Raw genomic sequence first — 26,852 nt, 5'->3', positions numbered from 1 at the left:
ATTCTATGGCTTGTGTTACACAGGAGGTCAGACTAGATAATTGTAATCGTCCCTTGTATGTCATCCTTGTTTATCATTAACCGTCATTTATTGTTACTAATATACTGAAATGTCCATCAGTGTGCAAGGTGCTTTTCAGACATACAGTAATTATTTACTTTGTTCTCTTCAGGTGAATTTGGGGAAGTTTGTAGTGGGCGTCTGAAACTGCCTGGAAAACGCGAGTTTCCAGTGGCCATAAAAACCCTCAAAGTGGGCTACACTGAAAAACAAAGACGAGATTTCCTGGGGGAAGCAAGCATCATGGGACAGTTTGACCATCCCAACATCATTCACTTGGAAGGTGTTGTCACAAAAAGTATGTACCCACTGCTGTAAACTTTCGCTCATTGATGGAGCAGATAGGTCAATATTAGCTATAATTCCCGGGAGTCAGGAGAACTTGTTCAATTTTAAAATAAAGGTTGCTAAACTTGTCATCTCTCACAAAAACGGCCAGGAAGGAACATTGTAGTTACTAAAACTACAAACTAAAAGAATCACAGGTACTGTACACACACGATGAGAGGTACTCCCTATCCTGAAGAGTTTACAAGCTATTTAGACAAGACAAATGCATAAAGAGGTGAAGTGACTTGCCCAAGGTCATCCAGCCAGTTAGTGACCAGAGCTGGGAAAAGAACCCAGGTCTTCTAAGTTGTAGTATTACAATAAAGTTATCACGATTGGATTGGCCGGGTTACCCAGAACATGAAGGGATGGTGTCATGCTCCACCTTTCCCTTCCTTCCTCCCACTCTGCTGTGATGCAGTTAAATAATGCAGCAAGTTCCCAGCCTGCAATGCTGTGAGTAAACTTATTTTTGTTGCACTGCGTGGCCCCTTTACTGGGGATAAAAGATGCCAGTCGGAGCTCTGGTGGCAGGGGAGTGGGGCAGAAGCACATCTGAACAGGCTAGGACTATGAATAACCTATACTAATGGCCTGTCTACATTATAATCAGAACCGTAGCACTGGAGCTGGGGCAGCATGAGCAGCAGTACAGGCTGGTCACTCGAATACATACCCAGGGTCCCAGGTGGGCTTGTACAATCTGTGCTACGACCTGGCTTCAGTGCTGTTGTTACTCAAGCTAGCTCCACAGGTACTGCACTTCAGCCACTGAGTCTCTTGGGCTTCTGGTCCGTTGTGAACTGACTCCACTTGTATTAAGGCCTTAGCGAAGGTCCTTTCTGGATTTGCCTTGTCCTCACCATTATTCCTGCAACTATTCAGGAGAGAGTGGAATATTTTACAGGCATAGTTTTTAATTCAGTGCCCTTGGCTCACCTGTAATCAAACTTCAAACTAAAAGAACTAGAGTTGCCCTGCCTTAGGTTAACAGTCTGTTTCTTTAAGAAGAGGGAGGATCCTGAAAGAAGTAGCTCTGAATAATCTAATGAAATTCTGGATCAGCTGTTGCATTCTACATTCAAAGTCCCCTTTCCCTTGGTAACTTCATACTCACCGTTGGTGTAAGCCTGTTTGTTCACTGCAGTTGAAATTTAATATATATTTATATTATATATATATATATATTATATATATTAATATATATATATTAATATAAATTTAATATATCTCTTCGGGTCCCAAACCCCAACATTTTCAAGGGCTGGAGGAAAAATAATTAATTTAAATTCAAAATAAAAATGTAATCTAAATTTAAGTAATGTAAAACCGTTTTTACCTTCACTTTCAATAGTCCATCCAAACTTGTAGCCACTGAGCCCTTTCTTGGGTCAGATCTTTATCAGGCTAAAACTCCATTTTTAAAGAAAACCAAATCTTTAAATATAAACAACAAATACCAACAAAGTCCTGGATTATTTACCTAATTAACACACAGTCAACTGAAAAATAGAGTGAATTCTGGATAATAAATATGGGGAGAGTTTTCAGATGTGCCTAAGGGATTTAGGAGCCCAAGCCTTATTGGAAGTCAGCGAGAGGTTTGTGGCCCTGAATCCCATAGGTGCCTAGCTAAATCAATGGAGTGACATTTTACTCTGTGCAAATGCAAGGGAAGCAGGAGGAATGGTTCGGGTGTTAGCCTGGGACTGGGAGGACCTGCATTCCATTCTGTGTTCCATCAAGGCTTTCTGTGTGACCTTGCATAAATCACTTCATTTCTCTGAGCTTCCGTTTCTCATCAGTAAAAATTCTCTGAAGGATGTTACATTAGTTCAGAGACTTGGGTTCAATTCCCTACTTTGCCACAGGCTTCTCACTTGTCTCTCGGTGCCACAAACAGACATGTCTGCTTCACAAAGCTGATCAGGTCCTGAGCTACATTCATGCCCCTTTTCACTGATCTACCAGTCTATGCTTGACGTCTGTGTAAATGACATTCACGCCCACTTCAAGTCCCCTTCCTACTGCCCGAACGGAGCCATAGTGCAAATAGGAATCAGGGCAGTTGATCAGGAAAGCCAGCACTTGCTGAATCTCACTCTGTTTGTAACTTTAGATTCATGCGGGCTGGGATGATGCTAATTTATTCTTCAGTTTCTCTCAATTTGCAGCAGACTGATAATGAAACATGAGTGCTAGGAAGTCTTCTGATTGAGACTGAAGTTGGGAGCGTGAAGTAGTGTCAGATTGAGCTGCCATCCTTCCTCTAACATGGCCTGTTAGTGTCAGGGATAAGGGACCCAACTTTACAGTCCCTTGCAATCTGTCCTTAAACGGGGCACACCATAAATGCAGTGATGTCTGCAAAGATTTTATGACCGATGACTGACGAGCTTGTCTTTTACCTTCAATTACTCATTTATGATGCACAGAGACATCTTGGTATAATGCATGCACACACGGGCTTTGGGGAGTTTCACGGGCTCTTTTTATTTAAAAGACTGGCTTTTTCACATTAAAAACCAACAACCTTTCAAAGAATAGCAGAATGGGAATATACCAAGCCCTGAGCAACCCTTAACTTTTCTGGAAGAAAGAAACCCCAGGCCTGGTCCCGCAAGGTGCTGAGTACTTCCTCTATAGGGGCTGTGCTCTGCCAGCTCTTCCTTGTATGGGAGGAAAGGGCAATCTACACTCTTCTGGGCAAAAAAAGCTGCCCCACTCCTACAGAAGAAGTAGGAGAGCAGTGCAGAAATACAGTTAAGTTTCTTACAGCTGTTTCCAGCAGATGCTGCTATGTCACCAGTGGTACTGATTTAAAGGAGAACAGGCTCAGATCTACACAGGGACTTAGGCATTGTAGAGCTTCCCTCATACCCCTTAGCCCAGTGGCTAGGGTACATACCTGGGATGTAATGGACCCATTTCAATTCCCCACTCTGCCTGATGAGGAGAAGGGACTTGCACAGAAATGCCCCCTCTCTGAGGTGAGTGCTCTGCCTATGGGATATTATGATATGGGACTCCCTCAATCTCTCTTGTTCAAGCCATCCCACTTTAATGAAATATTAATTGGGCCAGAGGACAATTGAGGATCGCTCTATAGACCAGTGGTTAGAGTACTCACTGAGAGGTAATCATTTATCGTTCTACTTCAGGGAAGGCAGACCTGCCAGGTCAGAGTTTCTCCCCGCAAACAGTCTTAGGGCTTTGTAGAGAACTTTGACTTGGGGAAGCCGAACGGGGACGATGAATAGGGAGGCACAGAGCTCTGTTCCAAGTTCCATCACAGACTTCATATGTGATGTTGGGCAAGTCACTTCCCCTATCGATACCTCAGATTCCCTCTCTTGCACATGGAGATTACTATACACACCCTCCTTCCTGAAGCACCTAAGATTGACAGAGGACAAACACCAAATGTGGTTATAATGGCTATAGCAACACCGCTGTTGAGGGAGCGGCGGTGGCAAAGGGTAGATGGTTCGGGTACTAAAATGCTATTAAAAGAGCTGAGTTCTGTTCCAAGTTTTGCCACTGATCATCCAGTGAGCACATCTCTGTTTCCGCTCCTGTCCTTATTTGTTTAGATTATAAGATCTTTTGTGGCAGAGACTATGTTTGTACGGGGCCCTGATCTCATGTAGATCTCTGAGCTGCCACAGTAATATGAATAATAATGCAGCTGCCAAGTCTTTAACTCGTACAAGGGGGTAACTCCAGTGCTCATTAAGAAATTAAAGAAATGCAAACCCACAATGCTCCAGGGTCGTATCTGTACGGCACTCAGTGTTTTGATTGATGAATACACAATTATGTTTATTTACATAGATTATTAAACATAAATTAGTCAAACAATTAACATGACAGGAACGTACAAAGATTAAGATCAACTTAAACAGCAAAATAGGAAATTATTTTAAGAGCAGTTACCTTTATAATCATGTTATGACATGCAGCAGCTTTAGCTGATCATTTCTACGCGAGTCATTGTAATGCAGTTTAGAAATAATTGATGGTTTCTCTTTTGTCTGCGCTTCATGCTAGTTAATGGAAATTGATTTAAATAAAAAATAATAATAAGATATAAGATTTTATAAGATTTCATTGAATTTACAAGGCCTGGAGCAAGCCACACTAATTATTGCTATGTCGTTGTGGCAAGCTAGCGAGAAATTAGATATAAAAACTGAGCAAAAACTATATATAATTACCATTAAAATGACTCGGGCATGAAAATTAATCAAATGGAGTTGGAAAAACATTCTTATTCCTACCAACTGTTGGAGGCCAGTCTTTTTTGAACTTTTGTTTGGATCACCTTTTTTCTTACTCCCTGAATTAGGCCATCTTTTCAGTATACACATCTGGAGAAAATCCTTCCTTTTTCTGTTACCGTATTCAGTAGAGAGTATACTTAATATCCACAGCCAAATTCTGGCTCTAATTGCAACTCCAGCAGGGTTCCTGGGTGTGATTGGGCTCACTTCTTTTTGAACATAGAACCTGGTGTACTGAGTCAGCTTGTCCATCCTATAGTCTAATGCACATGGTCCATCTACTTCAGTATTTTGTCTTTAACGGTGGGCAGCACCTGGTACTTCAGAGGAAGGTGCAAAAAACAAACAAGCAAACAAAAAACCCTTAGCAGGCAGTTCTGATGATCTGCCTCCACTAGTTAGGGATTGGTTTAAACCCTAAAGCGTAGGGTCTTCACTTCCAAAGTAAATTTTTTAAAATGTGGTTGCTATTTTAACTCTGGATATTGTTGTTATCCACAGAGGTATCTAATCTTCTTTGAATCCTAAATTCCTGGCATCAAAAACATCCTGTGGCAATGAGTTCCATAGGCTAAAAATAAAAAAAAAAACTATCTGAAAACAAAGAGCAACGGGCATTCCACATAGTCACCAGTCATGTTTTTCCCACTGATTATTGCCTTCACCCGACGCACTGTTCCACCCGGGCAAAAGAGCTGGACCATAGCACTCAACTCTCTGAACTCACAACACTCATGATGAAGCACAAATCATTGGGCCAAGTTTGTCCCACCAGCATCTCTGGAATTATACCTGGAATGAATATCGCCCATTTGTACAAGCGGTCACGTCGTTTAGACCTCATGTAGTACATTTTCTCATCCGTGTGTGTGATGACATTCCTTCGCACAGCCCTGTTTTGGAGCTTGAAGAGGGTTTGGGGGTTGTGATTGGAAGTTCTACTTCCTCCCTTTTGTGCCAGTTTTGGTAGGTCTTTGCACAGGTTCTTCATTACCTCATACAGTTCAACATCCGCAAGAGTGGCCACTCTGCTTCCTTCTCCTCCTCCATCTACTTAGCTCCCCACAATGGTTGGGAAGCTTCATCTGGTGCAATGGAACCTGGGTTCCTTTGGGCACAGCATGTTTCATGGGCTTTCAGCTAACCCAAGGAGAAAAGACAAAATTGGTGGTTAAGGCCCTGGGCTGGACGCATGATCTGGTTCTATTTCTGGCCCTTCTCCTGAATCCCTGTACGGCCGTATCACCTAACCTCCCTGTGACTCAGTTCCCATCTCTAATATGAGGATAACAATATTTCCTTTACCCCACCCATTGCAAGTCTTGCCTATTTAGACTGGAAGCTCTTTGGGGCAGGGACTGTCTCTCGTGTATCTGTACACGTTTGTGACTGACAGATGGGTTCAACATGGCTGTGTGTGCACATTGTGAACCAGACTGGACAAACTCTGGGGGTTTTCTTTTAGATGAATTGCAGCTAATAAACTTGTGATCTTCCTTTTTTCAGGTAAGCCAGTAATGATAGTGACAGAGTACATGGAGAATGGCTCTCTTGACACATTTTTAAAGGTAAGGAGGACTTGTGGCACCTTAGAGACTAACCAATTTATTTGAGCATAAGCTTTCGTGAGCTACAGCTCACTTCATCGGATGCATACTGTGGAAACTGCAGAAGACATTATAAAGGTAAGATTCAAAATACTCAGATGGTTTTTCTTGGAGGACAGTGGGGTCTCCTGTAAAGGTCATTCCCCCGGGAAATACTGTGAAGTGCTGGTGGAGTTACAGCTCCCCAAATCCTAGCTCCATCTACCCCAATACAAATATATAAAATAATAAATAAAATACAAAGCATTCTTTTCCTTTCTGTGAGGAGCACTGCATCTAAAAGCACTGGTTTTCATGCCTTCCTTTACACAACTGCAGTTTGGCACCAAATCTCCAAACGACCCTGTGGAGTAAAGATTTACATGTGTTTTGATGGCACTTTGTCAGTAGTGAGGATTAGATCACGTGGGCAGGACACACGGGGGGGGGGGTGTTGCATGTGACCGGTGTTGTTTACAACCTTGACTCAAAGGGATAGTTATCCGTAGGGTTTTTACATATGTAACCCTTCTGCCAGGTGGAGCCAGCAGCAAGCAGGGCCGGTTCAATATCTAGGGGCTCCTTTTCAACCATACAACACAGAACCGGCTCGAGCCCCCACCGAGTGACCTGAGAAAATTACACAGCACCCCTGAGTGCCTCTGAGAGGCAATACTTGCCCACTCGCAAGCACAGAGTCTATGTGTAGAAAAGAAGCTTTCAACGAAAGGAGAGAAGTCACCCCACATTAATTAGGGAAAATGCCACAAGCAGAATTCATAAACATATAACTGTGAGCAGGACACCCGCCCCAGAGTGCATGGGGCAGTGCCTTCCTCCTCATGTTCTTGAGTTCTACAACCAAAAGTCCCTTTACTGTGCCCGCCTCTGCTCCCTCACCAGACCCCACTCACAGTGGTTGTCCTTGGATAGTGAGGACCCAGGGTTCAGAGGTGCATCTGTGTGAGTTCACCTCCCACCCGGGAAAGAGGGCACCTTGCTTGCTCTGCCGTCTGAGCACTTGCTCTGCCCGGCTGCCCCTGTCAGCCACTCATTCCACGGGCAACCCTGCCAGCCGCTCATTCCACTGGCCGCCCTGCCAGCCACTCACTCCACTGGCCGCCCTGCCAGCCACTCACTCCACTGGCCGCCATGCCAGCGACCTGCTCGCCGCTCTCATGGGCTGCTCCTGCCGGCCGCTCCTGCTGCCCGCCCGTCAGTCAGGCAAATTCTGTTGCTACCTGCCTCTCTACTGTGACCTCTGCAGGTTAGTCTCTTAGGACATGTCTTCACTAACAACGGTAAAGTGCTGGCCGCGGCAGCGCTTTAACATGGCTTGTGTAGTCACGGCGCAGCACTGGGAGAGAGCTCTCCCAGCGCTGTAAAAAACCACCTCCACGAGGGACGTAGCTACCAGCGCTGGGAGTGAGACTGCCGGCCCTCATGCACTGTCTACACTGGCACGTTACAGCGCTGAAACTTGCAGCGCTCGGCAGGGGGGGGGGGTGTTTTCACACCCCTCAGCAAGACAGTTGCATCGCTGTAAAGTGCCAGTGTAGACAAGCCCTTCATGGTTTTCAGCTCTTAGCATGCTGGGCAGACACACAGTCCTACCACAACTGATTTCAGCTCTGATTGAGCATTTAAAATAACAAATTGCTCCTAATGAAGCCTATTTAGCCCTTTCTTTGAACAGTGGGGAGGAACAGGTTAACCGCTTAGTGAGAGTCCACATCTCCTGGCTGGGACACCTGTCCCCATCCCACTTACTTTCACAGGGGTCTGGCATTTGAGCCCCTGGCTTAACGAGGTCTTTTCAGCTAAGGGTAGTCCCCTCATTTGGGACAGGCTAAGCACAGTTCTGCTCCCCTTTATTCATACAGTAATGACAGCACCATTGATAACAGCATTTCATTACCCCTGCATTCAGTAGTAAAGTGATTTGTAACCCAACACCAGCCAAAGTTGATTACTTTGAGCACCACAGCTGTCTGCTGGATATCTAAGCAGAGTAGGTGTGTTCATGTAAATACAGTTGCTCCTGAAGTCTCTCCCCCTCCTAGCTAGCTGTCAGGGGAGAATTCATTCGGACCCTGCTTACGTCTACATACATATGTGTGTACGCTATAAGTGGTTCATTAGGTAATTCCCTAATCATGAGTTAAGAGGTCTGTTGTCTCAGCTTAGTCTCTAGAGAACACTATTCCAAACAATGACACCTTCAGGAGCCTCTGGGCCAGAGCATCATGGTCATTAATTATGAATTCCCCTATTTGCCTTTGCATGAGCCTTGCCCCTGACTGTTATTTGTGCATGTGTGTAACTCAAGGTGCGAAGAACAATGCGCACTGTGATTGAAATCCCCCCTTATCTTTGCAGAAGAACGACGGGCAGTTCACTGTCATTCAGCTGGTTGGGATGCTGAGGGGCATCGCATCAGGGATGAAGTACCTATCAGACATGGGTTACGTACATAGAGACCTTGCTGCCAGAAACATCCTCATCAACAGCAATTTAGTGTGCAAAGTGTCTGACTTTGGGCTGTCCAGAGTCCTAGAAGATGACCCTGAAGCAGCATACACAACAAGGGTAGGTTCTGGGGATACTGGACCATTGAACTAAAGGAAATGATGGAGACGGCCAAGTGGCACTTTCAAAAGTGCTCACACTCACAGTTGGAGCCAGATTTTGAAAAGGGCTCAGTGTCTATCAGTTGTCATTTCACTTAGGTGCCTACATTGGCCCTGAGCGCTTTTGAAATCTGGCAGTATATGTAGGGGCCTAAGCAGGAGCTGTTGGGTGCCGAGCTCTTTTGAAAATGGGGCTCTACGTTGTCAAAAAAACAAAGCTGCACACAGAAGAAGGTGGATGTGGAGAGAATCTGTCTGACAGCTCAATCCTGGGCAGACTTCAGTTGACTTATTCTGTTTTGTAACAGAAAATGCACCCAGTAGCTGGAGGTGGCATAACTTTGCATCGGTGTGAGAAATGAGGTAATGCAGTTGAGATTTTTTTTCAAAATAGAAGAATAACACTGGGCTCTTACATCCCTGTTTTGGCAACTAAGTTAACTGCCTGATTTTCAAAAGTACCCAGCACCCCGGTTGTTCCTGTGGTCTTCAGGGTGGACTGCTGGGTGGTCAACACTTGTGAAATATCAGGCTGCTTATTGAGATACCTAAATATGGACTTAGAAGCCTAAAATTAAGCTCCTTTTTGGCCCTTGCCTGTTGAATATAGTTGGAATATAGTCTGACCTAAAAAGGGAAGTGATACAGAGCCAAAAGGGAGTGAAAAAGGGTGTGAACGAAGCCCATCCATATTGCTCCTTTCTCCAGAGTAAAAATCCAAGTTGGGATTCTGTGGTTAAAACATGGGCAGGTCCTAGGCACAGGAGGCAGGTGGCCAATCCATGTGATTGACAGGCCAAGAGTGCTGCATATCCCACGTTTCGGGGGGTCCAGAGTAGAATTGCTTATTGAGACAGAACTTGCTAGAGGCAGGCAGCTCGAACCCAAGCAACAAAAATCAAGGACAGACCCTTGCAGACCACCAAAAGAAATCCCACAGAGAGTCATGCAAACAGGCTAGGGCCTCCATGAGCTCTGATACAGGGAGACCTATTCATCATATCTATCATAATATATTAATATACACAGTCAGTATTGAAAATGTACTGGAAACATTGTGAGAATGAGACCTTTTGTAATAGTGATAGCTGGATGAAATCCTCTTATCATAGCTTCAGTTCATATTTATCAACATGTACATGTACTTTTTTTTACACGTATGATTAAAGAATCATTTTGTAAGGAACACACATTCACCATCTGTGCTCAGAAGCCTCCAGTAACTCAAAGCCACCACCTTATCTGGAGATTTCACCCTGGAAAAATGTTTCAGGAGTTGGCAACTGGAGTCTACCTGTACATTGGAGGATCAGAACCTATTGAGGCATATAAGGGTTTCTTTATTTGGCCAGATCTTCATCTGGGATAAACAGATATGATATGCTGAGTGCTGCTCGCTAGGAATCTGGCCCCCACTGGCTTATGGTTTGAACCAATAATGCTTCACTGAAGAAAACTTGTGAGAATAAGGTTTTCTAAAAATATACCCCAAATTTTACTGTTTTTGCAAAGGTAAAAATTGTTTGGAGGGATTCCCTGAATATCCCCCAGCCTTGCAGGTAGCTCATTCCTGGGAGCAAGGGCCTTCAAAGGGGGGCATATTTTGATAGAATTCAAGGAAAACAATTCTTTAAACCCTAACTAAAATCCTCTTTTTAATCCTGAAAATTTTAGGGATGATTTATATTATTATGATTAAAGTATTATAATTTGCATAAAGTTAAACATCGAAAAATTAGAAAGCAGGGAGAAAACCCTAAATCTGAAATCCCTAGATATATGCAGGGATATGTTACTTATGCAAGAAATATTACAAAAAATCAATAACAATCAAAGAGAGAAGGAATCGTTGTTTTTGTCACTCATCTGGTCTCCCCATCTCTTATGTAGGCCTCTATCCTGCAATCAAATTTGCATAGGCTGACCTTGCATTCATGTGGAACCTTGTTGATTTCAGTGGCCCACCTACCCGGATCTAACTTCAGGATTGGGGTCAAAGATCTGTAGAATAAAATCCAGCCTCCTGCCCTGTAATTTGCATGAGGTTCACATTACGCCAGAGTCACCTAGAGCTTTTAAGGCATTTGTTCCTTCCGCATTTGCTGTCAGAGACTCTTGAAAGTTCACTGTATTGATTGCTTGAATGCTTGGCTTTTCCCCCTACCAACCAGCGCAACATAATGGAGATGTGGATGCTAAACGTGTTCCAGCATTGAAATGGAATTTAAACAACAACTCGTCAGGTCAGCCAGTTTGTAGTCAGCTACAAATGCTTATGGGCTGAGATAATATAGAGAGGGGCCTCATGCTGCCAAACAGATTTACTTTAAAATTCTACATCTCTTTCCAGCATCATTCAGGAACAGGAAAAATCTCCCTTGATGCTCTAAGAAATGTTTTTCTCTCCCCACCCGTTCTTTTGTTTTTTTTGTTTTTCACACAAGGGAGGGAAGATCCCGATCAGATGGACAGCCCCAGAAGCCATCGCCTTCCGCAAATTCACCTCGGCCAGTGACGTCTGGAGCTATGGGATAGTGATGTGGGAAGTAGTGTCTTATGGAGAGAGACCCTACTGGGAGATGACCAATCAAGATGTAAGTACTTGCCAAAGCCACTGTGTGACAAGTCCCTTGCTACCCGAGACAGAACTGGCGCAGGGCTTTCAGTCTGAAAGTGACCGCTGCTTTTAAAAAGCCCAGTGAAATGATTTTCTTTGCCCCTGAAATTTCTTTTATTGAATGCCCTTTTATGCAGCAGCTCAAAACGAGCTTTGCACAAAGAGAAGTAAGTCTGCATGGAGTAAAGACTGTCTCCCTTGACAGACTATTCTAGTGCCACTGTTGTGGTTATTATCAGAGTCCATCAGTATTATGTTTAAAGACGAAGGTCTGCCAAAGGCTGCATATTGATAAATGACATAATTTCAGCTACACTTACAAACTCATCCAGTCAACCGTAGCTAAAGCCCTTTGTTTTCCATTTTTATTTCATTTAAAATTTACTGGGAATTTATCAGTGTTTATTATAAAAATTAAAAAAATGAGTAAAAATCAGTACAAAAAAGTAACTTCACAGTTTTCTGGGTAAATGTTGAGGTTAATATTGGGGACAGGAGGAGAGGAAAAAAGCAACAAATGGATAAAAGTAAGAGTATTTGAAATAAAAGCAGTGTAAGCTGTGGTTTATTTCATGAACTGTACATATAGATATGCATATGTATCTTCTACTACCTTACCTTACTTTGACAGCCAGCTCACATTGACACTTGGACTAATTTATTAGTAACATAAACACATCTACCTAATGTCATGTATTGGATTTTCTTAACATAATCCGTATTTCCATATACTTGAATGGTCCAAAATTTGGGTGAAAAATCAGTAAAAACTTGCTATCTCTTGTAAGACCTGGGGAATTTTCAGTAAAAACTGAAAACAAAGTTACCTAAGTATAGCTTAATTTTTGAGATCCATCTATATTAGTAAGTACTCGCTTCCTTGAGGGAAAGGGAGGTGATGCGGTGTAATGGATAGGGCTCTTAACCTAGATTCTCTTCCTGCCTCTGCCATTGACCGTGAGCATGACACTTCGTCTCTCTTTCCCCTTTGACTCTTTGTCTTGTCTGCTTTGAAGAGCTTGCAGTCTAAATAAGGATAGTCTCTTATCATATGTAGGTACAGTGCCTAGTACAGTGGGGCCAAACACTGTTTGCTAGGGCTATACGTGCTATTTAGATTGCAAGCTCTTTGGAGCAGGCCCTGTCTGTGTGTTCAGTTTGTACAGCGCCTAGCACAATAGAGTCCTGGTCCATGGCTGGATTCCTAGGCACTAGGGTTATACAAATAAATAATAAAAATGGAACAGAGGCTTGGGCCCATCAGGTGCTGAGCATCCACCAAGAATGCTCAGTATCCTGCAAGGTTGTGCTTTAAATCAATGTACCATCAGACTGGCATATTTTAGTCACTGCAGAACATATGCGAGCTGTAGCACCATAAATTTATTCCTGTGGTGAGAGAGATGAATAAAACTAAAGCAAACAAAATGTTTCAGTTAAATGCTGCAAACTCAAGTCCTCTTGTTTTCAGCAAGTTCAAAGAAAAACCCAGGGATATCAATCCAAGGGACCAATCCAACTCCTGTTTAAGTCAAGGAAACTTGAATGAAGGGGAGTTGTATCAGGTTCAAGGGGGTTACCTTGTTTCTCTTTTACCACAATAGCTTGCCTGTGTAATACAGCTTTTTTTTTATTCTAAAGTAACTCAAACCACTCTGCAAACTTGGGGCCAGAGTCAGGACCCCTGCCTCCATCAGGGTGAAGAGAGCCAGAACAAGGCCTGCCTGTCACATCAGTCCCACTGTGAGCGTGTGTATGTATTTCTCTGGCAGCTGGAAGCATGTGTACTGTCGTGTCAATAAGAACAGCGGGCTTCCACAGGCTGGTCGAAACACAAGGTGCTACCAGGGACTAAGAAGTCTTAAGCAAAATTTGTCCTTTCACCCCATTGCTGCTGGGGTTCGAGCCATCCCCTCCCCACCTTCGGGTGGCACAGCTGAAGTGCTGATGAACCCTGTCCCTCCCTGTATCCCAGGTTCCAGTTCCAGCCCCAGCCTCTATACCAGGGATCGGCAACCTTTGGCCCGCGGCCTGCCAGGGTAAGCCCCCTGGCAGGCTGGGACAGTTTGTTTACCTGCTGCGTCCGCCAGTTTGGCCGATCACAGCTCCCACTGGGCGCGGTTCGCTGCTCCAGGCCAATGGGGGCTGCGGCAAGCGGCGCAGGCCGAGGGACATACTGGCCACCGCTTCCCGCAGCCCCCATTGGCCTAGGACAGCGAACCCGCCGCTGTAGCAGGTAAAGAAACCATCCCGGCCCGCCAGGGGGCTTAACCTGGCAGGCTGCATGCCAAAGATTGCTGATCCCTGTTCTATACTTATCACCCTGGCTTTCCCACAGAACATTTTTCCCAGCTCCCTTTCAGCTGGGATCCCTGCAACAGGACGTTTCTCGTCCTGCTTGCCTTCACACTCAGCAAGCCACGGACAACAGCAGCAGCTGCTCCCCTCAGCACACAGAGGACTATATGTAGCCTGCTGCTCCCAAAAGCCCTTGCTTGCTCCCCGCCGGATGCCTTAACTCAGTCAGGTGCTCTCCCTCAGGACTACAAAGCACCCTGAATGCCTGGCCTTAAAGGAGCTCATACCTCACCACAGTAATTCAGGCCAGGTTATACCCTGAAGGGGCCTGCACACCCTGGGTTTTGATTGTGCACTGACTCCATTGAGGCATCTGGCTGGGAGTGAGCAGGGGCTTCTGGGAGAAGCATGAAGATCTCTGCTCTGTGGGGAGCAGCTGCGGTTGGGGGCCGCCTCTGCGTGGGAATGCATTCAGCGTGCAGATCAGACAGTGGGTGAGGTCCCCAGGTGATGCAAATCAGCCTAGTTTTATTGACTTCCCGGGTGCTATGCTGCTATAACATCCCGGAGTTGATCCAGTCCACAGTGAACGGCGGGGGGCAGGGTAGTATTCAGTGAAGATTAAAAAATAATGTAATAAAATATAGTCCGGTGCAATTAATCAATGTGATGGATAGAGAGAATATAACTTTAATTTTCATTGGGGAAATAAATGATTTTATATTGTGAAGCGTCAGCAGCAATTCTGCTGTGTGCTGCTGTCCTCTTTGGCCTCAGTAAGTTGTTGAAGAATAAGTTGGTGCATCCTGCCTCACTCTCTGCACACGCTCCAGACCGCACATTGAACCAAGCCGGGGTTCTGCGTAAGTAAGAGCATGCGGCCAAGCGATTAATGACTGTAGGGTAAGGCATAGGCACTACGGGGCCTTTCATGTGCTTCACTTAAGCTTCTGTTCTCAAAGGGGCTCAGAACCCCCAAGCGGAGACAGATTTCCACAGGGGCCCAGCTCCCATTTAGGTGTGTAGCTAAACGGGGGGACAGTTTTTCAAGATGGTTCCACACCCATCATTATCCTCCAGGGGAGCTGCTTTGGAAAATTTGGCCACGTTACTTAGGTGCCTAACTGAGAGCTGAGCTTTTGTGAAAATCTGGCCCGACGTGACTCTATGGGCAAGACTGAGTAGTGACTGGTCACTAGAATACCAGACCATTTCTCATAATTCTGCTGGTGAGCTGCTTTCTTAGGGTTTGAGATTGTCTCATGAGTTAGATGTTTGGCTTTTTTCTGACACGTGATTTTCAGTCAATAGCAAATTCCCATTTCCTTGCATAGAGAGCGGAACGAATAGGGTTCAAAGCTGCCTGCACCATATTAATTTTAATGGGACTGTATTACTTTTAAGGCCAGTATTGTAAGAAACGCTGGTTCACGTCCTCCCTCCACGCCAGGATAATCGCTGTAGGGGAGAAAGAAGTCCGGGAAACATAATTCATAGAGTTCCTTTTGAATTTTGCCCTGGTCTGAATCCCATAGCCCAGGAAGAAGCTGCACTCCATTCATCCACAGATCCTCCAAGATACACATGGGTCCCAGGGGCCTGCAGGAGGCATTCATTCCAATTCCCCTTGCCTACTCTTTGCTGCCCGGTTCCTACATATCCCTGCACAGTACCGAATGCAAGAGCGAGGCATAAAAGGCAGTCCTAAAGGGGGTTTCACAACGTGGAAGAAAAATACAGCTCCTCTGGCTCTAGGAACTTTGTGAGACAGGTTGGGAAGACTCTAGCAGAGACAAGCAGGCATTTTATCACTGCCCCTTTCTACCTGCTCCACCTCTGCAGAGAGACTTCTGGGATGAAGGGTGCATGTCAGATGGGCAAAACTCCCCTTCTCCATGACAGCAACCTCCCCCCAGCACAGAGAGGGGAGCAGGAGACCCAATGTTTAAAAGAAAATGGTCTTGTCCATTTGGCGTTAGCAGTTACCTTGACTGTAAAAGTTCCTTTGGAGACTCCTGCTTCTCCCTTATTTTATCTAGTGCCTCTTTCGCCATAAGCGACTGTGTGATCACCTGCTGCACAGAACAATCCTATCTGTCCTCCCTGCTCAGCTGTAACATCCAAGCAAAGAATCACAGTATCTTACCACCACAAATAGCAAAAAGGGCAGAGAAAACATTCAAGTAGGCAGACAGTTGTGTGCTATTTTGCTAACTCAGAGCAACTATGACCCTCAGTCTCTCCATCTCAGTTGCTACCTTACTTAAAGGAGGTTTACTATGAAGAACATAAGAATGGACATAATGGGTTAGACCAAAGGTCCATCTAGCCCAGTATCCTGTCTTCCAACAGTGGCCAATGCCAGGTGCCCCAGAGGGAATGAACAGAACAGGTAATCATCAAGTGATCCATTCCCTGTCGTTCATTCCCAGCTTCTGGCAAACAGAGGCTAGGGACACCATCCCTGCCCATCCTGGCTAATAGCCATTGATGGACCTATCCTCCATGAATGTATCTAGTTCTTTTTTGAACCCTGTTATAGTGTTGGCTGTGGGGCTGGAGCACCCACGGGGAAAAATTAGTGGGTGCTCTGCACCGACCGACAGCCAAGCTCCCCTCCCCACCTCCTCCTCTGCCTCCTCCCCTGAGCGTGCCACATCCTCGCTCCTCCGCCTACCTCCCAGCACTGCCTGCCCGGCCGCCGCCAAACAGCTGTTTGGCCACTCCTGGAGGGGAGGGGAGGAGTGGGAACATGGTGTGCTCAGGGGAAGAGGCGGGGTTGGGACAGGGATTTGGGGAAGGAGTCGGAATAGGGTCAGGGAGGGGCAGAGTTGGGGTGGGGAATTTGGGGAAGGGGTTGGAATGGGGGCAGGGCAGGGGTGGGGCCTCATGGAAGAGGTGGAGTTGGGGCAGGAGCAGAGGAGGATTGAGCACCCACTGGCGGGAGCAGAAGTCGGCCCCTGTGGTTCCACAGGTTTTCTGTGCTTTGTATGAAAAATACTTTGTTTTGTTTGTTTTAAACCTGCTGTGTATTAATTTGGTGACCCCTAGTTCTTGGGTTATGAGAAGGAGTAAATAACACATCCTTATTTACTTTCTCCACATAAGTCATGGTTTTATAGACCTCTATCATATCCCCTCTTAGTCGTCTCTTAAAATGCTACATACACCTACCAGGGGATTATCCCAATCTAATACAGAAACTTTCAGCCATGCCCAATGCAGGGAATGCAGAAATTTGGTCCCAAGTTTGTCTCTTCTGCCATTGCAGTAAGCAGATCTAACTGGCTTTAATACAAATGCACTGGGATGACACAGATGTTAGGTAAATGCCAAGGTATGAACTAGGATTCAATATGGAGTCAGCAAGATAACACTCCACCGCCAGAGGAATCCCTCTTGTGGATAGTGAGCATTTCAGACATGGACATTTTCTAGAACCCTTTATTAAAAAAAAGAGAAAATTAATTTAGCTACATCCTTCTGGACATTGAATGAATTTCACAAATGCATCTTGGAAAAGATGTGCGTGAGTCTGGGTCTTCAAAACATTCAGATTAGAGAATTAATAAGAGATTTAGCTCTTGAAATTAGCATTGGTTCCTGTCCAAGCTTTGCTTGGATTACCTCTGTGCCTATATTGCATATACTTGGCAACTGAATGGATCATAGTAAGCAAACAAATTTAACTCAAGGGTGTTTCCCACTGTGGTATGTGACCATTCCCAGAGTGTTTTCTGCCTTCTCTCTTCCATAGACTCAACTCCCACCGCTGATGGCCAAAAAGTCAGAGATCTCTGACATTGATGGTAGATGTTATGTGGTAAACCATGGTGCTCTGATTGCATGGATTTCAACTCATGAAAGCGTTCCCATCATTCTTACTCGGTGTATGACTTATAATTACAGACAGTTAAAACACATTGTTCGAAAATATAGTCAGCGGTTAGCAAAATTGTTCTCCTAATTGTAATTCAGTTTGGTTTTTTTCCATGTTCACAGCAATATAGACAGACTCAATATGGACAGTCACTATTATTCAGAAGGCTATAAATCAAGTGTTTAAATCAAAATTGGATGTCTTTCTAAAAACAATGCTCTAGGTCAACCACAAGATGTGGACTTGATGCACAAATTGTTGGGTGGAATTCTCTGGCCTGTGCTTTGCAGGTTGTCAGACTAAATGAGTGTAGTGGTTGCTTCTGGTTTAAAATTAGTGAAACCATTGGGTTAGATATATTACCTGCGTTTACTAGCACAAGCCAGACCACTTCATTCTCCACCAGGCAGCCCTGAACCAGCTGGCATTGCTCTGTTAATGGACAGCAATGATTACAGGGTGGCTTAGGGCCCTCAAGTCTTCTCCCAGCCCAAATGTTTGGCCCATCAAATCTTCTAAGGGTGAATGTGTTAGTGAACAAAATGGTGTCATGCCACCATACTGTGGTTGCTTTCAGGGCCTTGCTAGCTGCTGTTTCTTTCTCACACTGGATTCCTGAGAATGTCTGCACGTGAAAAAGACATGCCGCAGCATTATGGCATCTTGCAGTGTTTTGATACCACTTACATTGTATTGCCAGAATGGACAACGTCCTTTAAATTGCGTTCGCTTTATTGATGTTAGTGCCAGGAATATAAAATGTACCTAGCCTCACTGCGGATGTGGTTCAGAGGTATTCTGTACTGGTTCCAGCTTGTCTGCTACACATCTTGCTGCCATATTCTTTCTGGTGTATCTTGGAGGAGGAGCCCTCTGTGTTATAAATACACATGCAGGTACAGTACTTAGGCACCACATGATCATTTGCCCATGCCACATGGGATGATTTTATTCAATGGTTGCAAATTTGGTCTCAAGGAGAGACTAGAAACATGACACAAAAAACAGAGAATCTGGATAACAGAAGTAGGTTGGGCCTATTTATTGTGCTGTGAACAAAACCATTGTCATAGAACAAGACCACTCGTTAATTCTGGCCTAAATTGGATAGAAGAACCATGGGCTTTCTCCAACGGCCATTGAGTCTTCCCATTGAGATCAGAGGGCTTTGGATGGGGCTTCATTTGGGCTCAAAAGGTCTACTTGATGTAGACACTGGGGCTGGATTTTCAGAAGTGCTCCGTACTCAGCAGCACCCAATGAAAATACAGTGCACCATGTAATTTTGTTCACTAGGGCATGTGGCCTTAGAAGACTTGATAGCCCCAAATTTGGGGCTGGTAGAAGCTTTGATGGCCTCATTCCCCTCCTGGGTCAGTGCTGTTAATGAAAGGGGCGATTCCAATTGGTACAGGACTAGGACTGGCTGGAATACAAGAATTCCATTTCCTGAAAAAATCTGAGGTTTCAGCATTTGTTTCTGTTCTGATGTGGACCAAATCCAAGACATTTCAAAAATGTTCATGAAATAACAAGAGAGAGAGTCCCAGAATCCCAGTGGTTAGAGCAGAGGTCTCAAACGTGCGATGTGGCCCACGGAGTTATTTCCTGCAGCCTGCCATAGGTGTCAACTCCACCAGCAACCAAGCTCCCCTCCTCCCCCCAGGCATGCCAAGTTACCGCTTTTCCACCTACCTCCCAGCTGTTTGGTGGTGCTTAGGACTTTCCAGGAGGGAGAGGGGAGGAGCGGCGATGCAGTGCACTCAGGGAAGGAGGCAGATAATAGGTGGGGCCGGGAATTTGGGGAAGGGGTTGGAATAGGGACAGGGAGGGGGCAGAGACTTTGGGAAGGGGCTCGGCAGGGGCGGGGCCTCATGGAAGGGTTGGAGTAGGGGCGGGGCTGGAGGGTTTAACCAAAATAATTCTAAAAGTAAATGTGCGGTTTGTCATTTGAGAGAGGTGCATTGCTGAATGTTTATATTTTATTAAAACCCCTCTTCGCATTACAGTTTTTAAAAAGTTAATACATTGACTTTTAATAGCATACTATATTACTCTTCATTTTTTTCATTTTTCACTATACTTTTGTTTTGTTGTACAAAAAGGTGTCAGTGATGCGGCCCTCGGGCCAATGTACTAGTCCTCATGTGGCTCTCGTGGTGATTAGAGTTTGAGATCCCTGTCTTAGAGCAACTGGAGTGTGGGAGAGCTATGTTCAAGGCCCTGGTCTGGATTAACAAGAGCAGGGACTTGTAGCTGGATCTCTAACATTCAAGCTATTCTTTTCCCTTCTCTCTCTGGTTTTACCAGAAATTCCACGCTGGACATGAGAAACCTTCCTGACAAAACTCATGTTGAAATTGATACATTTCTGCAAAAAGTTTTGGTCTGGACAGCATTTTCCCATGAAAAATCATTTAGTTAAAAAGTTCCCAACCAGCTCTAGACAGGACTCCGTGGTGGAGGGGGATATGAGATGACTTGTATCAGCAAACTCAGGTAGTATATCTGCCCTGCATTTGGTAACCTTCTTAATAATAATGATTGCCTGTAGTGGGTCTGCCTGACTGCCTTTACCATGGATGAACACAATCTGGATTAAGATTACAAGAACAATTTTGCTAACTACTGACTGTATTTGAAAACAATGGTGTTAGATGGCTGTAATTATAAGTCATGCAGGGGCATTAAAATGACAGAGATTCATTTGCAAGGTATTCTTTGAAATCCACGCCATCAGAGCACCATGGTTTATCACGTAATATTCACCATCAGTGGCAGCAACCTCCAACTGGATTGAGTCAACAGGACTAAGAGCACAGAGTATGCAGCAAGAGGTGTTAAGACTATCTCGGAATAGTCACATACCATATGTGCCTAAATAAAAGATGAACTCTTCTGAAAATCCAGTGATTGATTTAGGTATCTAATTAGGAGCTGCTGGGTCTGACCTCTTTTAAAAATCTACCTTATATATTTTAATTAACAAATGCCCCAAAATGATGAAAATTAATTATTTTGTAATCAAAATAGATTATTATTTTCTGTCTTCAATTAAAAAAAAAAAGAAAAGGTCTCTCCTGAAGTCAGTGTGTGTTGTTATCATGTCTTTTCACTCTAAAGGAAACAAGAAAGCACATGTTTGTAACTGTTATTTTAGATACAGAGCCATGTTATGAAAATATCATTTCTTTCTACCTTTGCATTTAAAAATCAATGGATTTTAATCCTACTCTGCTTTTATTGGCCATGTCCCACCATGCAGGCATTTTCATTTCCTGGTAGAAATTTGTACACAATAACAAATGACTAGACCCCAACATTGTTGAATGATGTATGAGATGGCCATGCTGTCTCAGGCTTGAATCCATCCATCATTTAGCATTCAAAGTCTGGTTTGAAATAAAGGTGGACTTTTATTGTTGCAAAACAAATGTGTGGTCCAGCGCATGCCTTGAAATTAAAAATATATATATGTTCTTTTCCGAGAAATTGCTAAAAAGAGCCTATGCTGCAGTTCTCAGAATTCAAGGACAGATAAACATTAAGGATTACAGATTCTCAACTGGTGTAAACTGGGGTAGGTCCATTGACTTTGACAATGCTTTTGCCTGACTTCCCTGGAATTCTGGCAATGTACACCAGCTGAATCTCAGGCCTATAGACAAACAGAGCTATGGCAATTTACGCCAGCGGAGGATCTGGCCCATTGACTTCAGTGATTCTATGGCAGTTTACACCAGCTGAGGATCTTCATCAAATTTCTTTCAGTTAATGGAAATTATTTTTTCAACCCCTCCTTTCCTGATTATTAAAGATACCGGGCACAGTGACATGTTTGACAGAGATATGCGGTGCGTTTCAGGAAGAAACGATGGATGAATTGATGGGCATGAAGCGTTTTAGTTCAAACGATTTGCAGTTGGCACAAGAAAACCACCCGCCCTCTTGTTTTGTCTCCCCTAGGTGATAAAAGCTGTGGAGGAGGGCTATCGTTTGCCAAGTCCCATGGACTGCCCGGCTGCTCTTTACCAGCTAATGCTCGACTGCTGGCAGAAAGATCGGAACAGCAGGCCCAAGTTTGACGAAATTGTCAGCATGTTGGACAAGCTCATCCGTAACCCGAGCAGCTTGAAGACACTGGTTAATGCATCGAACAGGTATAAATGCAGGCCAGTTCCATTTCTCCATGCATGATTCATGTCATAATACCCTGATATTGAAATAGCTCTCACTCTCTGATCTGTGCAGACCCTGGAGGATGTACCGCAAGCTTCATTGTGTCCAGAATAGTTCTCCCAAATCATCTCGTTCTGTTTAAATTGGCAGATACATGAGCAATTCAGTCACGTTATAAATGCATCCATACTGAAATGCTCATGACCTGTCTTGGAGAAGCTTGAGTTGCAGCTATCTTTATAGCTACGCAATGGAATTACTTGTGATTTACACCCAGGGAAAGGGAGAGCAGGATTTGGCCTGCAAAGTATATAAGAAACATCACTCAAATGATCCCTCTGTTGACTTTATCCTGGTAATAATGAATAGGAAAGAAATCCTTTAGGGCAAATTCTGGGGACTAGTAAAACCAGATGCATTCCTACTCTGATATAACCTACCACAATCATTTGGAAGTCCATTAGTGTTTTCCTCCATTTCTAACAGATTTTCAAACATTAACAAATCCATGTGGTTTCCAAAAAAAAAGTGCCCAATTTTCTAATATATTAGTATGAAACATGATAAATGCAAGCCTACAATTAAGGCTGACATGGTCGGAAATAGAAGTATAAATATTTTGGTAAATTCCTGCCAGCCAGTCATCTCAGATAACAACTTTACCACCACGGCAGAAGCCTGGGAATAATAACTTTTTATTATGGGTGCATAATATTTTTCCCCTGCAGCCTTATATTACTTCTTAATTATACTGCTACACTGATTTACACCAGCTGAGGATTTGGCCCTGGCTTTATAGGAGTTGAATTTTCCTCAGGGGGAGGAAGTTACACAAGTATTTGTATTGACGAGACTAACTTTAGCAACAGTCTAGAAATGAGCAACATGTTGGGAATGGTTCAGTTGGCACTGGAGCCCAGCTCCTAACAGTTAGACACAGAACTCCGGGAGTTAGGTTTCTAAATACGTTTGAGGATATGGACCTGTGAGGCAACATTTGTTTATTGGGGTATTGTAGTGAAGCGACGACCCCCTGGTGCAGCGCCTCCTGCTGGTTGACTCAGGAATTAGCTCTTCTAGCCCATAGTGCCCTCTGCAGGCCGGTGTCTCACCTGCAGCTGGCCCCCACGTCCCTCCCGGACCCCGGTGCCCCTTTACCTTGGGGTGCTGCCCCCTGGCAGGGCCCCCACACTCTGGGTCTTGCCACCCAGGGGGACCCCAATCCTCTATCCCCACCTTGCCTCAGTGGCTACTGCCAGTCACCATCTAGCCCCCACTCTGGGGCAGACTGCAGTCTGTAATGGCCACTCACCCTTGGCAAGGGGGTCAGACCAGCTGCCTCTGCCTATTCCCAGGCTACCCATCTGCAGCCCCAGTACCTTTGTAGTCCTTCACCAAGGCCTGCAGGCTGGAAGTTTACCAGGCTGAAGTTCCCCAGCTACCTTGCCTTTCCCCAACACTGCTTTACTTCAGGTACCTTCCTCTCAGACAGCTATCCCTTCCCTCTCTAGGGCTAGAGTGAGACTTCTCTTGCTTCTGGCCCACAGCCCTCTTAAAAGGGCCAGTTGGGCCCTGACTGAGAAGGCCACAGCTGTGGTCAGCTACTCACTCAGCTTCCCCAGCTGTTCTCACACTTCTTCCCCCAGCTGCAGCTCTCTCCAGAGCTGCTTTTACTATTGGCTCCACAGGGCAGCCCTCTCTCAGGGTTGTTTTAACCCCTTCAGGGCAAGAGCGGGGTGACCACCTCGCTACCGATACATGCCATTTTTAAATACAAAGTAGGCATGATTCTTCAGGCTACTTTCCATGCATCATTAACTTTCCAAGGAAGCCATTGAAGAATGAATCTTATTAGCAATCAGTTGTAATGTCATTCCTAGCACATCTGCATAAAAAAGGATTATGGTAGCATAAAATGTGGAACACTTCTCTTTCATTTTCAGTTTGGAATAATCATTTTGGGGCATGTTGTGTAGTGGTTCATGCACTGTCCTATCAGAGTGTACTAGAGAAAGTAAAAATTGTCAGTAAACCGTTTCTTTTAGGTGCTAAGCACTTTGCTGATATGTTCATGCATTTACAGTTTCAAGCAATTCCTAATGTCTACTAATGTGAGTATTGCCAAAAAGAATGGCATATCCATAACAGAACATTACTGAATCCCCTTAGTTAAATTCAATTCAGAATTAAAGGATGTTTTCAAACATAACATATTCTGTATTAAAAATTTCCCATTAATACAAATGCCAGAGGACACAGTGACATTACAATGTGTGCACAGCAGTAGACACCTCATGGCATTAGTACTGAGAATCCAGTTTTTTGTTCCGATTAGTAAGGAAGCCTGAATCCCTTCTGTATTTAAAAACTTATGTGAAAGCATTATGCTATTGTTACTGGCAATATTTACATTTTATTGGACCCTTCAGTATAGCCATTAAGTAAACAAATAGTACTAATGTGATCATACAATATATGAAGATTCCTAAAGTGCTAAATAATATAATATCCTGGATGTTCTTCCAGTCAGGTATACCTGAATTAAATGTATATATTCAGGGCTCAACCCTGCAAATGCTTATATCTGTGGATAGCATTCCACACAGATGTATTACTATTAGGCAGTGTGGCTTAGTGGATAGATTACTAACCTGCACTTAGAAAGTGTGGGTTCCATCCCCAGCTCATCTGCATGACTTTGGGCAAGTCCCTTCACCCCTCTGTGCCTCAGTTTCCCCATCTGTAACATGGGAATAATGATACTGGCCTCCTTTGGAAAGCACTTTGAGATCTACTGTTGAAAAGTGCTGTATAAGAGCTAGGGATTATCATTTATATTGCAGTAGTACCTAGCGACCACCCAAGAACGGGACCCCACTGTGATAAGCACAGTACAAATAGTTCTGTTCACTTCAGTGGAACAAATCCCATGACCTAAGCTACTTGAATCATAGGCCAAGGTTTTTTTTTTTTTAAATGGGTGCCTAAAGCCAACCTCCTGAGTCCATTTAATCAATTGCTGAAATCACTGGGAGCTGCTGGGTGCTGAGCCCGTTTTGAGAATCTTATCCAAGTTTGCAGGATCAGGCATTTAAATTCTAATCACAGACCAGTGTGTTTTCCTCAGTACTGAGGAATATGATTTGTGTTTGTCTCCCTTCTCCTGACGTGCTTAGAAATAGATTTTGGCTTTCAGGCTCTGGACGCTTTGATTTAGGAGAAGGAAAACAGAGTGGTAGAAACAAAACAGGTCCTGAAGGTATGCAGTCTCTTGCAGTTTACTGCTTGGAGGGGGGGCCACATAGAAAGGCAGCCTGCTCACAAAGGAGCAGCACTACGGAAGTGTGCTAAAAGCACTGTTCTGCTGAGGCCTTCTCCTTTGTGCTCTTGAAAGCAGAAGAATGGTGCAAAGAATAATGCTGCAGTGAATAATGCACACAGATAAAGAGGCAGGTTGTGATCTGTGTAAATTCTTGCTTATCTGGTCCTTTGTGGTACTTTAATCTTTTCTTTTTGCTGGTAAAATAGTTTAAAGGCCAGGATTTTCAAAAGCTGTCAGCGTTGGCCTAACTGCTCACACCAAAGTCAATGGTCAAACTTCCATGGACGGGAGTAGTTAGACCCTTTTGAAAATCCTCCCCTTGGTATTTAAAGGCCCAATTCTGCCACCCTTACTCATATTGAACAATACTTACTCCCATGTGTAAGAAAGCAGACTAATGCAACTGATTCCATGAGTAACTACCTCTCGATGTAATTAAGGGCATGGGTATCAGGTTTATCTAGGCAAATATAATAAAAGGCTCACCTGCAATATAAACAAATTGTAAGTGAATGATTGGTGTTGGGTACACCTTCCAACTGATCTTTTTTGTTTGTTTTAGAGTGTCAAATTTATTAGTGGAGCATAGCCCCCTGGCAAGTGGCGCCTACAGATCAGTAGGTGAATGGCTGGAAGCCATCAAAATGGGACGGTACACAGAGATCTTCATGGAAAATGGATACAGTTCAATGGAGGCCGTGGCTCAGGTGACCTTGGAGTGAGTAGTTTTCTGATCATTTTCACCTGCTTTGTTGGAGTTGTGGAGAAGACACATTGATTTAAATGTAGTCGAGAGATCTGGGGGAGGGGAAAGAAGAAGGGAAGCAATTAACTGGTTTGCCCAGTCAGCAGTTGCCAAGGAAGCCTCATCTTTTATAGCCTCTGTCGATGATAACAAATGCATGAGAGGGTTGAACTTACGGTCACTGTGCTTGCTGTCAATACCTTGGCTCCTTTACTGAAATAAATTTACACTTGAGTTTGAATAACTGACAAACCATTCTCGGGCATAATAGCAACGGGATTATTATGAGTTGTTTTTTTAAAGAGAGTTCTCTTGCTGGCACAGTTTTATACAAGGAAATACAGCGGGGCCAGAATGTCCTCTCACTGACCGGGCTTTCACACTGGGGTGACTGGCTTCCGCGGAGTTACTCCTCACTTACACCTCTGCGAGTGGGGAGTCAGGCGCAGGAAGTAATGTCATCGTATGTGATTTTTTTTTTACCTGGAAAAGATAAACGTAGGTACAGTTGAGATGGCTGATTTGGCAACAGTGACAAACAGAGACACATCAGTCAAATCTAGACCTGTGTAATAAATACCCACAGCTGGATTCTGAATTCTGAATCCTGGCAGTGTAAAGAGGTCTTAATTTGGCCATAAATTACATATAAACTGTCAGAGGCCTTAGTGTAAATAGGAATCAGGCCCAAAGTGTGCATGAAAACCATCCAGTCCAAAACAAAGCTGTCAGTAGGAGAATTGGAATCATTTTGATCATTAATTGTACTTCTCTATCGTATATAATGTCGCAAGGACAACTCAGATCCTACACTAGAGCCCAGCCCGAAGGTTAACTCCCGCAGGAGGTATCAGAGTTCTGCAACTCAGAGGAAGCCATCTCCACCATGCAGAAGTAGGCCCTGGGTGAACAGGTTTGGGGA

At 44.3% G+C, this 26,852-nt stretch overlaps 1 protein-coding gene across 14 annotated transcripts in view; it reads left to right on the top strand.

Annotated features, from left to right (window-relative positions):
• The window catches only part of EPHA5 (EPH receptor A5), a 319,537-nt gene that overhangs the window by 273,535 nt on the left and 19,150 nt on the right, over positions 1-26,852 (top strand). For 12 of the 14 annotated variants that reach the window (XM_073340233.2, XM_073340232.2, XM_073340244.2 and 9 more), the window contains 6 exons: positions 173-358; positions 6,180-6,241; positions 8,639-8,848; positions 11,334-11,483; positions 21,651-21,844; positions 25,748-25,903. In XM_073340233.2, the coding sequence (XP_073196334.1) occupies positions 173-358; positions 6,180-6,241; positions 8,639-8,848; positions 11,334-11,483; positions 21,651-21,844; positions 25,748-25,903 (958 nt within the window). Of the gene's footprint in view, positions 1-172; positions 359-6,179; positions 6,242-8,638; positions 8,849-11,333; positions 11,484-21,650; positions 21,845-25,747; positions 25,908-26,852 lie in introns of those variants that run through there. The other 2 variants (XM_073340241.2, XM_073340238.1) reach the window with 1 other exon arrangement.

Source organism: Lepidochelys kempii, chromosome 4, assembly GCF_965140285.1.
Source record: "Lepidochelys kempii isolate rLepKem1 chromosome 4, rLepKem1.hap1, whole genome shotgun sequence".
NCBI classification, from domain to species: Eukaryota; Metazoa; Chordata; order Testudines; family Cheloniidae; genus Lepidochelys; species Lepidochelys kempii.
Note: the sequence above shows the minus strand (reverse complement) of the source record. Positions and strands in the feature narration are given on the sequence as shown.